Genomic DNA, 12,226 nt, shown 5'->3' with positions numbered 1-12,226 from the left:
ATGATTTACAACTACAAGGTATCTGAATTACAGGATATGGAAGGAATTCAGGCGATGGTTGGGATTTGCCCACAGTCCAATTTGCATTTTGAAGCCTTAACAGTGAAGGAAAACTTGAGAATTTTTGCTCACGTCAAGGGGATTTGGTGGAAAGAAGTAGAGCAAGAGGTAGGGATCACCAGACTCTGTTCTACAGCATCTTGGACAGCTTGTTGGGCTCCATTTGTGAAGGATTCTCACCAATACCCTGTTCTGCACACAGTTGTAATTTAGAGATGTGTTTTTAATTCCTTCTTGTCCTATTGTCCTGAGAGTCAGAATTCAGAATTGCAGTATTTATCTCACATTAATCCATTATTAATCCGTTTAAAAACATCTATTAAATATAGAAATTGTGTTCTCCTGCACTGCGTACAAATCAGAATATGACCAGTTTTGCATGTTCTTGTTTTCATGTGTTCCCAAGGTGCAGAAAGTCCTGGTACAGTTGGACCTCACTGACCTTCAGGATGTCCACGCTGACTCTCTGAGTGGGGGACAGAAAAGAAAACTGTCTGTTGCAATTGCAATTTTAGGGGATCCCCAGGTAGGCACCGGTCCTACTGCATGCAAACAACAGCAATGGTTTTAGGACTTAGCGCTGCATTTTGGTTTGGTATGCAGACATTTGTATTCCTTTTATGTTGTGGTGTGAAAGCCTGCTGACTTGCTTGGCTGCTAGAAGGAATGAGGAATCTAGGTGAATGAGAACCTTATTTTAAATGAAAATGGAAATAATGTTCACATAGGGTAGAAATATTGAAAGCATAATGACCAGCATTTGAGGATGCATTGTGTTCTTTGGGTGAGAGGACAACAAGCATGGAAAGAAGCCATGCCAACACGATGGCTTGCATGCATGACACCTGCTCTCACCTTGCAGGTGCTGCTCTTGGACGAGCCAATGGTGGGGCTGGATCCCTGCTCCAGGCACCACGTGTGGGAGCTGTTGGCAGAGCGCCGGGCTGGCCGTGTGACACTCATCTGTACACAGTCTGTGGAGGAGGCTGACACTTGTGCCGGTGAACCCTGATGTTCACTCTGCAGTGTGGAAATTGGGGGTTCCCTACTTGTAGCTCACCCATGGGGTTCTGCTGGGATGTGGTTTGCTCTTCTTTGGGTTTCATTCAAGAGCAACTACCCCAACGTGGGCTGAGCAAAGGCTCGTCTTCTGCCCTGGGTGTTCTTCCAAGGCCTTGCTTATGCTCTGCATCAGGGTGAAGAGTTCCATAGGCTTAGCACCTGGCCCCAATTAGTGACATTTCTTGGATTAATATCTTTCTCGTTTCTTTATTTATCTGGGGCTGCATGGGGGTTTTTCTGTAAGCCTGTAAGAATATCTAAAGTGGAAGACCAGCCTGGTTTTACTCCTCTTGACTTTATTATGAAAGTATCTCTCAAGTTCAGAAGGAGAAGAGATAAGGTCATCCTAATGTGTTGTTGTAAACCCCCACTAAATCTTTGTGTTCCTACCTCCTCAGATCGTAAAGGATTCCTTTCAAATGGGAGATTACACTGTGTTGGCTCATCTCTGTACTTGAAGAGAAAATGGGGAATTGGCTATCACTTAAGGTAAAACCCTTTTCTTTTTGGTCATCGCTCCTCTTACAAAAAGCTTCTGCTTGATGTATTTTCTCATAATGTCTATGTCTCTATGGAGTTTCCATACAGAGCAATAAAAATCTTGACAATCCATTTCAAGAGTCTTCCGAGGCTGCCAAGTCTATCTTGCCTTGGATAGAAAGCTGCTTTTCTTTGGACCCAATCCTGAGAGCTTTGAGCGTGCAGCTAAGATGACTTTGCAATCTTTGCAGCCAAAAGGGGACCAGAGTAGAATGCACTGCAGTTCCCACATGCTCTATGGTGCCAGAGTGACTTACAGTGGCTTTAATGTAAAGTTGCTTTTCTTTGGATTTAAATTTCTGTGTTCTTGGTTAAGCAGTGCTGGCCAGAATCATTATTATTCTTAGCCTCAACTATTTATTGCATGCATGGTAAAACCAGGGGCACAACAGATGTCTGTGGATAATTCCCACTGAAATGCTGCCTGGTTTTGGAGGTTTCCCTATGGCTTGAAGAACAACTGCTGGCTTTGTCTTTTAAATGGATGAAGCATGCATTGTTTTTCTTATTTAATGCTCTAGCAATCACTTTTTAATACAAACAGGATGTGCATAAATGATCAGTGTGACCCTGGGCTTGTATCGTCCCTGGTGAGACGCTACATCCCCAATGCTGTGTCCAAAGGGCGGGATGGGGATGAGCTGTGTTACTTGCTGCCCCTGGAAAACACCACGAGCTTTCCAGGTAACAAAACCCTGCTGTTGCATAGAGGTTTTTAAGGGGAGGTCAGATCAGAATGCTAAGGGAGCCCAAGTGTTGGGCTGAGCTGGTTCACTTTGTCATACAGATCTGCTTGGACACCTCGACAGCGGCCTCGTGCTGGGGGTTGTTCACTACGATGTCAGCAGGACCACCCTAGCAGATGCTCTCCTGAAGCTGGAAGGCAGGGAGGCTATTGATCATACAGGTAAAGCCGTGATTCCTCTCTGCAAGATGAAGGGTTCATATTTTGTTTTCAGTTAAAAGAAATATGCATAAGTTTCCGTTGAATGCGATGTTTCATCGTTTTTGGCAGGTCAAGAGTTGCAGTTGTATAAAAGTTCGGATTTTCTTTGACAACAGAGAATTTCCCAGAGACGTCTGAATGATTCAGACTTAATTTGCCACAGGCTTCTAAACACGAGAACTGAAGAATGATGTTGTAAAGGTTTTGCAGGAAATATCCTCCCCAGAGCAGGAGGTGGGAAGAGAGAATCTAGTCAAGGGCAGTTCTCATGCCAGGGAAGATACTGCACATGTAGTTACATGAGCTCAGGTTCAGCCACTCTCAATTCACCAATATAAATTAATTCTGATTACAGAATGGCCCTTTTCTCTGCTGTTTTGTCTTCTATGACTAAAATAGAGACACTCCTATTCAGAACAGAAAACCCTTGTTTATTGCTTGTGCTTAAAACGTGTGCTTTGAAAAGCTCATTTTTTGGACAATGGTGTTTGTCATGATGAACGTGCAGAAAACCTGAAGGAGAGTGACCAGAGCATCCTGGGCTTTTCTGAACCGGCACACATAGCAGCAAAAGGCATGGAGCTCTGGAGGCAGCAGGTCCTCGCCATGGCCAGAGTTCGTTTCTACAGACTGAGGCACGATGGAAAGTTTCTCCAGTCCATGTAAGCATGAATCCCTGAGACCTGCAACCCCCATACGGGCTTGGGGCTTTGCAGAAGTTTTTGGTTGTTCCCTGGGTAGACTGAAGGAAAGTTTAAAAACTGCTGGAGAGTTTTGGAAGCTGAGAAGTAGGTGTTGGTTGTGTAACAGTTGCAGTGATAGGAATGGGAGCTTCCTGGTAGAGCTCTGGATTGTTTAAGTATATTCCCCAGCTTTAAATTTCTTCTTGATTTCACTACATGAATCACACCAGTGTGCAGCTCCCCGGAGCCACTCATGGTCTCTTTTTCCACCTAGATTGCTGTTCTTTGGAGTATTTATCATCCTGATGCTCATGATTTTCCTTGCTTCTGAACTGCGGAACAAACACATCTCAGAACTGACAGCCAGCAAGTATTTTCTTCCCGCTCAGCCTCCCACTCAAACTCAAAGCAAGTCAACAAATCTTCTCATCTTCAGTGACACAGGTGAGTAAGAACATGTGATGCAGAATGCCAATCAGCATCACTCTGAGTGTTCTTGAAGCTGATAGGGCATCTTTGCCTTCCGTTTTCTACATGGTCCTTTATACATCTGTGACTCTGGGGGGTGTTTTGTTTTGAGTGGAAACAAATCCAATTTTAGTGGTGATTAATGAGTAGCTGATATGTAAAAGAACAATAGATCAGCTAATATATTTTTTTTAAAAGACAATGTATGAACTATGGAAATGTGCTGTCTTTAACAAGTTTAGTTCAAATAGGAAAGGAAAACAGAGGAAATAGAAATTGATTCAGATTCTAAATGGGTATTTTAGCATTACTCTGTTTTACAAGCAGGAGTTTGTCTATAAAAAAAACTGATTGTATTAAAAACCTAACTCTACTTTGTGTTCTTGATGTTAATTCAGGATCAGAAATAGAGGATTTCATTGCTGCTTTGAAGATTCAAAATATAATGCCAGAAATAACTCTTGAAAAAAACATCACAAGCCTGCCGCGACATAATGGAGCTATAAAGATATCCCTGGAAGGCAAGGTGAAGGATGTTATTTTCTTCTTTCATCCTGTACGTCAGTAGGATAGTCTGAAATATGTTTACATGGGATGCAGTGAAATAGACCAGCCAGAGCAGAAAATTTATTTGACGCGTTAAATATTATCAGTAATCCTGTTTGTGAGAAGTCAGGATCATGGCATTCCTTGGAGAAAAGTATTAATGCAAGTCATCTCTGCTTTTCTCCACAGGTCATTAATTTTATCCATTATTCTGCTCGCGGTACCTATTAGCACACAGCCGCGTCTCTTGAGTTCCCACTCTCTAATAAAACTGGCTGCACTTTTCATTGCTTTTCTCCAAAATTCTCAAAGCTCACACGGGCACAAAGGTGACATCTTTTCCTCTCACCCTTCCAGCACCGACACTACACACTTATGTGTGGTGCAGAGCCCATCAACTGCTTCCCTGTGCTCATCAACACCCTCAGCAACACCTTCTTGAGGCTCTTCAACTCCACCGCGCGGATCTGCATCTGGAGCCATCCCTTCTCTTGGGTGAGCATCCTGCCAAATTAGTGTTGGAAATCTCTTGTAGAGGTCAAAGTGATGCAGGGTTGGAGTGGGGAAGGACTGGCTGGACCACAGCATCTCCAGGGATTGGTTGGGCGTCAGTGCTCCATTCAGTGGGCACATTAAATACTGGGGCCATTTGCTGAGGATTTCTATCACCGTGCTTCTTAATAAGGTTTCAGTGCCGTAGGACATTCAAGCTTGTGCTATGTGTCAATAAGGTAGGAACAGAGCAGCAGTATTTGCAAGTTGATTCAGCATCAAAAACGTATTGCCTGTCCTCAACAGTTTACAGCAATTCCAATACCTCCTGCAAATATTAAGGTGGTAAATGCTTTGTTTATTGTTTTGTGCTCTTTAGCACAAAGGGGTTACTGTAACTACATACTTGTCCTATGACTCACTTGTATATTTAGCCATACTATGAATGTCAATCTTGCTAATTTTCTCTGAACAGCTATTGATCATGATTCCTGAATTTCTCTTCCGTAGTCAGAAAACCCCAAAATAGGCCATGGTAATTTTTTTTTCCATCTTGCTTGCATGCTGATCTGGGCTGCTGGTTTGCCTCCCCACTTTGCAGTGAGCAGCATGGAGGATTACAAGGTAAGAAGTATTCACTGAAAGTGGTCTTGCACAAGGAATAAATGAATGGAAACACAATGTCACTGTAGAGACAAATACTTGAACTATTTGGGTGTTTTATTAATAAATACTTTGGAGTCAGGAAGATTTTTTGTTTTGTTTTTCCTTGAGAATGATATGCTTTTAGCAACAGTTGGATTAAGATAGAAGTGAAGGAATTTGGAAACGAGAAGTAGGCTCAGCTGGGAGGGAGGAGCAAAGGCAGTGGAGAAGGATGAGGAGTGGGAATGGCATTTAGCACTCTGCTGAATCTCCTCCTTCTCCCCTTTCCATCACAGATAAAGGCTCGTGCCCAGCTGCGGGTCTCGGGTCTCTTCCCCTCAGCATACTGGTGTGGACAGGCGCTGGTGGATGTCCCACTCTTCTGGGCACTGATGTGTCTCATGTTCATGTTCGTGCTGCTCCTCAACCGCATCTGCCCCATGCAGGCCTTCATCATCCTCCCCATGGTGTGCAAATCCCCCTCCCTCATTCCAAAGCACGTGACCACCATCAGCACGGTGGTGCTGGCTGATCCTGATGTACTCAGTAATTTAATCAAACAAACCACTGTAAGCAGGATTTGGTGTATCCACATCCAATTTCTTGTTGGTGACATCCTTCTGTCTTTAGATCTTTAGTGCCATCGGTTATGGAGTTTCTCTCACCTTCCTCGTCTATTTGATTGCCTTTATATTTCGCAAGGGGCGAACCAATCGTTACCTCTGGTCTTTTGTCTTCGTTCTGGTAAGTGGAGGGAATCTTCACTCTGAAACATTTGATAACACATCTTACCATTTGAAGTTTCACTTTGAATGCACTGAAATTCAACAGAATAACCCAAATCAGTAACAAGCAGCCTCATTTTTAGCAACAGGATATGTAAATATCAGAAACTCTTTTCCTACTTTATTGCAGGTGAATTTCACCCTCAGAATGTTCACTGTCAGTGAAGTTTTATTCTACATCTTCTCCGCTTTGATGCCCCCCTATCCACTGCTGGGCTGGTTGACTTTCTCTATAGTAGTAAGTGCATGTTCCAGTAGAATCAATAGTTGTACCCAACTGCCCAAAAGATAAAGAGAAAAGAAAATGGAAGAAGAAAAGTTCTGGGCTGGGGAGTGAGGGAAGAGATCAAGAACATTTGATTTATTGATCCTTTGCACATCCAGTGCACATCTGCACTGAGGTTGGCAATTTTTCTAACTGACTGATATTCTTTTTTCTTGTAGTACCTATCGTCTTCTTCCAGTAGTAATCTCCACGATACATGGAGTAACATCTTGGTTGCTGTCGTTGCAGTAAGGACCAATTTGATTACAATTATTTTGGAATAGGTGCTTTTTCTGACTTAAGCTGAGTTTGCAAAAGTCTTGCCATTAATAAAGTATGGGTTATGTGGTGGAAGTTTCACCCTGAATGTGGTTGGGGGGTACATTGAAGTAATCACGGGTTTGTCTCATGGGACTCCCACATGCTACAACGTATGAAGAAAAATGGTAGGGAATTAAGTGGATTTCAGGCAATAAGTGAAAGATGTTATTAATTAATCAGCCCAGTGCTGCTTCTGCAGGAGTAAGGTGTGATTTCAGATCCTGTAGGATGCCTCCAAGATTCAGTTAAGGTACAGGTTACCTGAACCAAAACTGCAGCAGTGTAAAGTCAGGGTTGTTGCAAGTGATCTGCATACGAGATGAAAACTTATGTCCTTTCCAGTACCTGAAGTAAACTGTGGGGCCAGGCATCCCTTTATAATTAATTGTGTTGTTACTTTTCTCCACGCAAACCTAACTCGTTATTATCTTCCAGCCTTACATCCACAGTGTGATCTTTGGGTTTCTGCTGTGCTGCTTGGAGATACGATATGGAGAGGCAGTTGCTGAACGTGACCCCATCTTCAGGTGCATAATGTTTGATTGTCAAACATTAATGATTGGGACTCAGGTAGGGGTTGGATACTGAAATAACTCCAAAATCCTGTCCATCGTGTTTATGTGACCATGCATTGGCATTCATTATGTGGGGGTCTGGTCAGTATTACTGGTGAAACACAAGCTGAAGCTGACCTTTATTTTCTCATGCATGCTAGTGCAATTAATTTTTCTTCCCCTACAAATGAATATTTGAACAATTGCCATCTGTGGCATAAATTCAAATAAACTGTGCTGAGTATTTCATTGGCACTGCCCATGGAACAAACTTGTAAGACTCGGTAAACCTGAGCATTTCCAGAAGGTGACCCCATTCCTGTCTGCAGGATCCAACGGAGCAGAGCCCTCTCCCCTCAGAACAATCACCCACCAGGGCAGGAGCCCCCCGAGGTGCATTCAGAGCGGAAACGGGCACAGAGTGCAGTGAACTCCCTGCAGCCCAAGGTGAGCTGGGCACGTGGTTTCTTCAAGCAGTAATACTTAATGGTGAAAGCAGATGAGATGTTTCATGAGTGTTTCTATTCCCATTTGGTCTCGTTGCAGGACTTGGTTATTGCCGTCAACGGTCTGCGCAAGGAGTATGAAGACAAGGGATCCTGTTCCATCTTTAAGAAGAAGAAGAAAGTAGCCGTCAAAAATCTTTCATTTTGTGTTAAAAAAGGTTTGAGTACTTTGCTGCACCTTCCCACAAACAGCGACCTAATGCAAAGGTCAATTGGAGACCTTACTTTTGTTAGGATTTCCTTGTGCACTGCTAAACCCAATGCGGGCAGCACTGCAGGATTGGAACTGGATGATCCTTAATGTGTCCCTTCCAACCCAAGGCATTCGATGATTCTATCATCTTCTGCCAATCAGAGTTTCAATTTACTGGAATAATTTAACAAATACCATTTAATGAATACATTCTTATCCTGTAGCTCGGTGCCCGGGGAACAAGGTCTTAATAACAATTATCACCATTAACACTTCTTGCACGTTTGTTCCAGGAGAGGTGTTAGGTCTGTTAGGACCCAATGGAGCTGGAAAGAGCACAACTGTACGCATGATTTCTGGAGACACAGCAGTGACTGCTGGGGAGGTAGGAGGCTCCTTTGGAGTAGTGGGGGGTAGCCTTGATGCTTTCCTAAGTGAAGGATGTTATAAGAGAAGCTGGAAGTGGAGCCCCTAATTCAGGGGACTTGTGTGCATGCAACCCTGCACATGGACAGAAGTAAGAAGGAGGTACTGATGCATGCAGAGCACGTTCTATTTTCATCAGAATCGATGTTAAAGACTTAAGGGTTTGAACTACACAAAATACTCAGGCTTGATTTGAAATCCATCTTGATATTTCCCAAGCAGTGCAAGAAATGTTGACGCATTAAAAAGGAATAACGCTCTACAAAAAGCCTTGCAAAACCAGGAAATTGAAAACGAATGCGAGCAGGGTTGAGCCAGTAACAACCCATCACTTAATTATGTACACAATGATTAATGACATATGCTGGGAGGGGGGGGGGGGAAATACCATTGCTATTACAAATTCGGAACTGAGTATATGAAAGAGGAAAGCGTTACTGGGAGATGATGGTTTTACACTGGTGTGCTATTCCCCACAGTCTGATGGTAGTAAACACCATTTGGCTTTGCACAAACAGCACTCTGGGTGACCAGAAGCTGTGGTAGGTGGGAGTGGTCACAGGAATGATAGTTGGTTCCTTTTTCTTGAGGACCACATTGCTTCCCTGGCAGCACAGTAGAAAACAGTGGCATTTCCAAAGGGCTCACTGCTTTCCCATAGCTGAATACTGTGTCTCTGCAGGTGATGCTGCAGGGCTGCAGGGCCATGGTGGTGGGCTGCTGCCCACAGGAGGACCCGCTGTGGCCAGACCTCACTGCACTCCAGCATCTGGAGGCCTACGCTGCTGTGCGAGGGGTGAGGAGAGAGGATGCAGCTGTGCTCATCAGCCGGTACGCAGCCAAAGGATTCTTATTTCCTCTTTCTGGAGCTATCAGACAGGAAAAGGGCTTTCTGCTAACAGAGTTGGTTGGCACAAGGATGAGAAAGCACTTCTTGCATTAGCTGCACTTAGAGCCTTGAATTTCTGCAACAAAACTGTAAATTAGGGGTAGAATCACTAAGTAACACCCAAAGATGCACATCTGCCAAAGGCTGCTTGTCAGCCCCTGGTTCCTCTGCACTCCTGGCTGCAGCATCAGCATTTTTCCTTTCTATCCCCACAGCGTGGCCAAGGCTTTGGACCTCCAGAGGTGTTTAAAAACCCCAGCGAGGAAGCTGTCTGCTGGAGAAGCCAGGAAGGTCAGTGTTCGCTTTCTCCTTGGTGCTTGAGCAGGACCTGCTTTTCTTTCCTTGAGTGTGGAGCACACATTCTAGCTCAGGAATATATCAGGCAAGAGCAGGATGCACTCCTGGGTGTTGTAAAACTTTGTTTTTGTTTGTTTCACACCATGGCAATTTTATTCTTGAATGAAATTCAGTCTTGAATTACAATTTCTGGAAACCTGGTGTGCTGATAGCAGCTCCCAAGGCTTTGGAGGGATTGGGTGCTGGCATGGCATGGTTCCATCAATAGCTTTTCAATCCATCCTGGCAGGATCCTCCACTCCCTCCTCTCTCCACACTGTGCACTAAATAAACGCGAACCACAATTAGATGGACAAGGTGATCACTTCTTCCATACCCTGTGGTTTGCATCTGCTTGTAGACAGGATGGAAAACAACTTTCAGATCATTGACAGGTGTGGGTGTTTTGGCAAAGCTGATTTTGGGAGATTAAAATGTTCAGTCAGAACACCAGAAGTGGGTGTACTGAATCCCTGTTCCTCTGCTTCTTGCAGTCAAAAGCTTCAGCTTCTATAATATTGACATAGGTTAAGACATAGGAGGTAACTCAACATCTTCAGTGCATTTAGTGCAGCCTAAATGCCGACCTGGCTATGTGTCTTTCCCATTCCAGCTGTGTTTTGCATTGAGCATCCTAGGAACCCCAACGGTGATGCTTTGGGATGAGCCAGCAGCAGGCATGGATGTGGCAGGGCAGCGTTGTCTGTGGTGAGCAGCCCCTGATTGTAGGAATGACTGGGCAAGGAAGAGCTCCTTGGTGGCTGTGATCATCTGTGTTACCCCAATGCACAGGGTTTGGGTATCACTCACCAGACTCCCCACCTGACAGGCAATGAGCATTTGCCAACCTTCATATTGAATCTTAACCCCAAACAAATGATCTGTCCTGGGTTGATTTGATTATTCCTTGGCTGTTCCACAAGGTAACCACGATCCCTCTGTTCCCAGGAAAGCAATCCGGGCTGCTGTGAGGAGCAAGGAGCGTGCAGCTGTGCTCAGCACACACTGCCTGGAGGAAGCGGTGATGTGTGACCGTGTGGCCGTGCTGGTGGCGGGGCAGCTGCGGTGGGTACCTGTGTAGCAACATGCAACGTTGGTTTTCAGTCTTTATTTATGTTTATTTATTAGACTGTGGTCTTGTGGTTTGTCCCAGGTGTGTAATGGACACCGTTTTCTGAGGATACCGCCTTTATAGCAGCACAGTGTAATTAATAAGATGAATAAGAGGATGTATATCTGCAGCTTCTATTCTGTGATCGCTTTATTTGCTGCTTAGGATGATTTGAGCTCTGTTTTCTCTCCTCTCCAGGTTCATTGGTTCCCCTGAGGAGCTGAGAAGGAAGTTCGGCATGAGTTACCACCTGGAAGTCAAACCAAAGGACATGGGGCAAAGCGATGCTCTCCATAGTGAAATTGTGCACCTCTTCCCTGGCGCAGCTCGGCAAAAAAGGTCCCATATACAGATACTGGGATGCACTGACCCTGCTCAGTCATTTACTCAAGAATGCAGGAATCCTACAAGCACACCTAACCCTTGGTGCTGAGTCTCACCATGAGGATGGGTTCATTTTTTTTATTACTTTTTCAGGATTTCTTCTTTGCTCACCTACAAGATACCGATGGAAGATGCACTACCTCTGTCCCAGGCTTTCTCCAAGCTAGAAGCAGGTACAAGGAAATAAATAAACTGGTATGAGGATCGCTTTCAAATTGTTTGTATGGATTTGTATTTAAGGATACCTCCTCCATTCATCTGCAGCTAAACAGAATTTCAGGCTTGAGGAATACAGCTTGTCTTTGCACACTTTGAAACAGGTATGTTGGTTTAGAATGGAAGTGTCAGGAATGCTCCTGAAAGAGAGATTAAAAGATTAGAAACAAAACCAGACCATGAGTAGCATTAGTACCATCAGTCCTGAGCCTGTTTCCCCTGCGGTGCCTTGCAGGTGTTCATGGACTTCAGTGGGGACCTGGAGGCAGCAGCTGAAGGGGCTTCAGAGCAGAAGTTGCTCCAGTCCTGAGCCCTGGAAGACAGGAAGGAATATCTTCAGCATCAGTGTTACTGACATGTTGGACTGGACGCTGGGACTCACCTGCATTGCATCACATGGAGCTCAGCAGATGCTCTGCAAAGAAAAGAAAAGAGAATTATTATTGTAATAAATTAAGCCTTTATCCTTTGAAAAGTGGTGCCTGCCATCCTTCTATGTGATGAGATGACTGAATCAATTGTGCTGAGACATAATTCTGCTGGGCTGTACTGCTGATCTCAAGGCAGACCAGGGGGTTCCTTGAAGGAACTCCTCTGCAAGCACAGGGAGGCCTCTTAAGCCCCCATTCCTCCCCAGTGCATGGACACTGGAGCTTTGGTTCGCTCTAGCCCAAGCCCAATCCTCCTGGCTGGTGTCACACAGCCAACAAGTGGTGCTTTCCATGGAGTTTTTAACCCCAAACCAGTGCTCCAGGCACCCTGATCCATCTCTGGTCTCCACTGCATGGAGAGAAGAAA

At 44.6% G+C, this 12,226-nt stretch overlaps 1 protein-coding gene across 1 annotated transcript; it reads left to right on the top strand.

The window, feature by feature from the left end:
• On the top strand, positions 1-11,879 carry LOC140260217 (ABC-type organic anion transporter ABCA8-like). Its single transcript, XM_072352292.1, has 25 exons — positions 1-168; positions 467-586; positions 923-1,061; positions 2,450-2,569; positions 3,117-3,270; positions 3,566-3,735; positions 4,158-4,285; positions 4,663-4,800; positions 5,308-5,421; positions 5,739-5,909; positions 6,073-6,186; positions 6,358-6,465; positions 6,672-6,740; positions 7,249-7,340; positions 7,697-7,814; positions 7,914-8,031; positions 8,360-8,451; positions 9,175-9,323; positions 9,597-9,672; positions 10,331-10,425; positions 10,666-10,782; positions 11,027-11,167; positions 11,306-11,385; positions 11,477-11,532; positions 11,664-11,879. Exons 1-25 carry the CDS (start codon positions 1-3, stop codon positions 11,736-11,738), a joined length of 2,922 nt encoding a protein of 973 aa, XP_072208393.1. The 3' UTR covers positions 11,739-11,879.
• Positions 11,880-12,226: the final 347 nt, after the last annotated feature.

Source organism: Excalfactoria chinensis, chromosome 17, assembly GCF_039878825.1.
Source record: "Excalfactoria chinensis isolate bCotChi1 chromosome 17, bCotChi1.hap2, whole genome shotgun sequence".
Lineage (NCBI taxonomy): Eukaryota > Metazoa > Chordata > Aves > Galliformes > Phasianidae > Excalfactoria > Excalfactoria chinensis.
The sequence above is the reverse complement of the archived record's forward strand: the minus strand, read 5'-3'. Positions and strand labels throughout refer to the sequence as shown.

What these genes read in the sequence shown, in the direction of transcription:
- LOC140260217 (XM_072352292.1), top strand. Translation starts at nt 1, where the DNA reads ATGATTTACAACTACAAGGTATCTGAATTACAGGATATGGAAGGAATT. An exon ending in TCTTGGTTGCTGTCGTTGCA is followed by an intron (nt 6,741 to 7,248) that starts GTAAGGACCAAT and finishes ATTATCTTCCAG; the next exon opens with CCTTACATCCACAGTGTGAT. An exon ending in CTGGTGGCGGGGCAGCTGCG is followed by an intron (nt 10,783 to 11,026) that starts GTGGGTACCTGT and finishes TCTCCTCTCCAG; the next exon opens with GTTCATTGGTTCCCCTGAGG.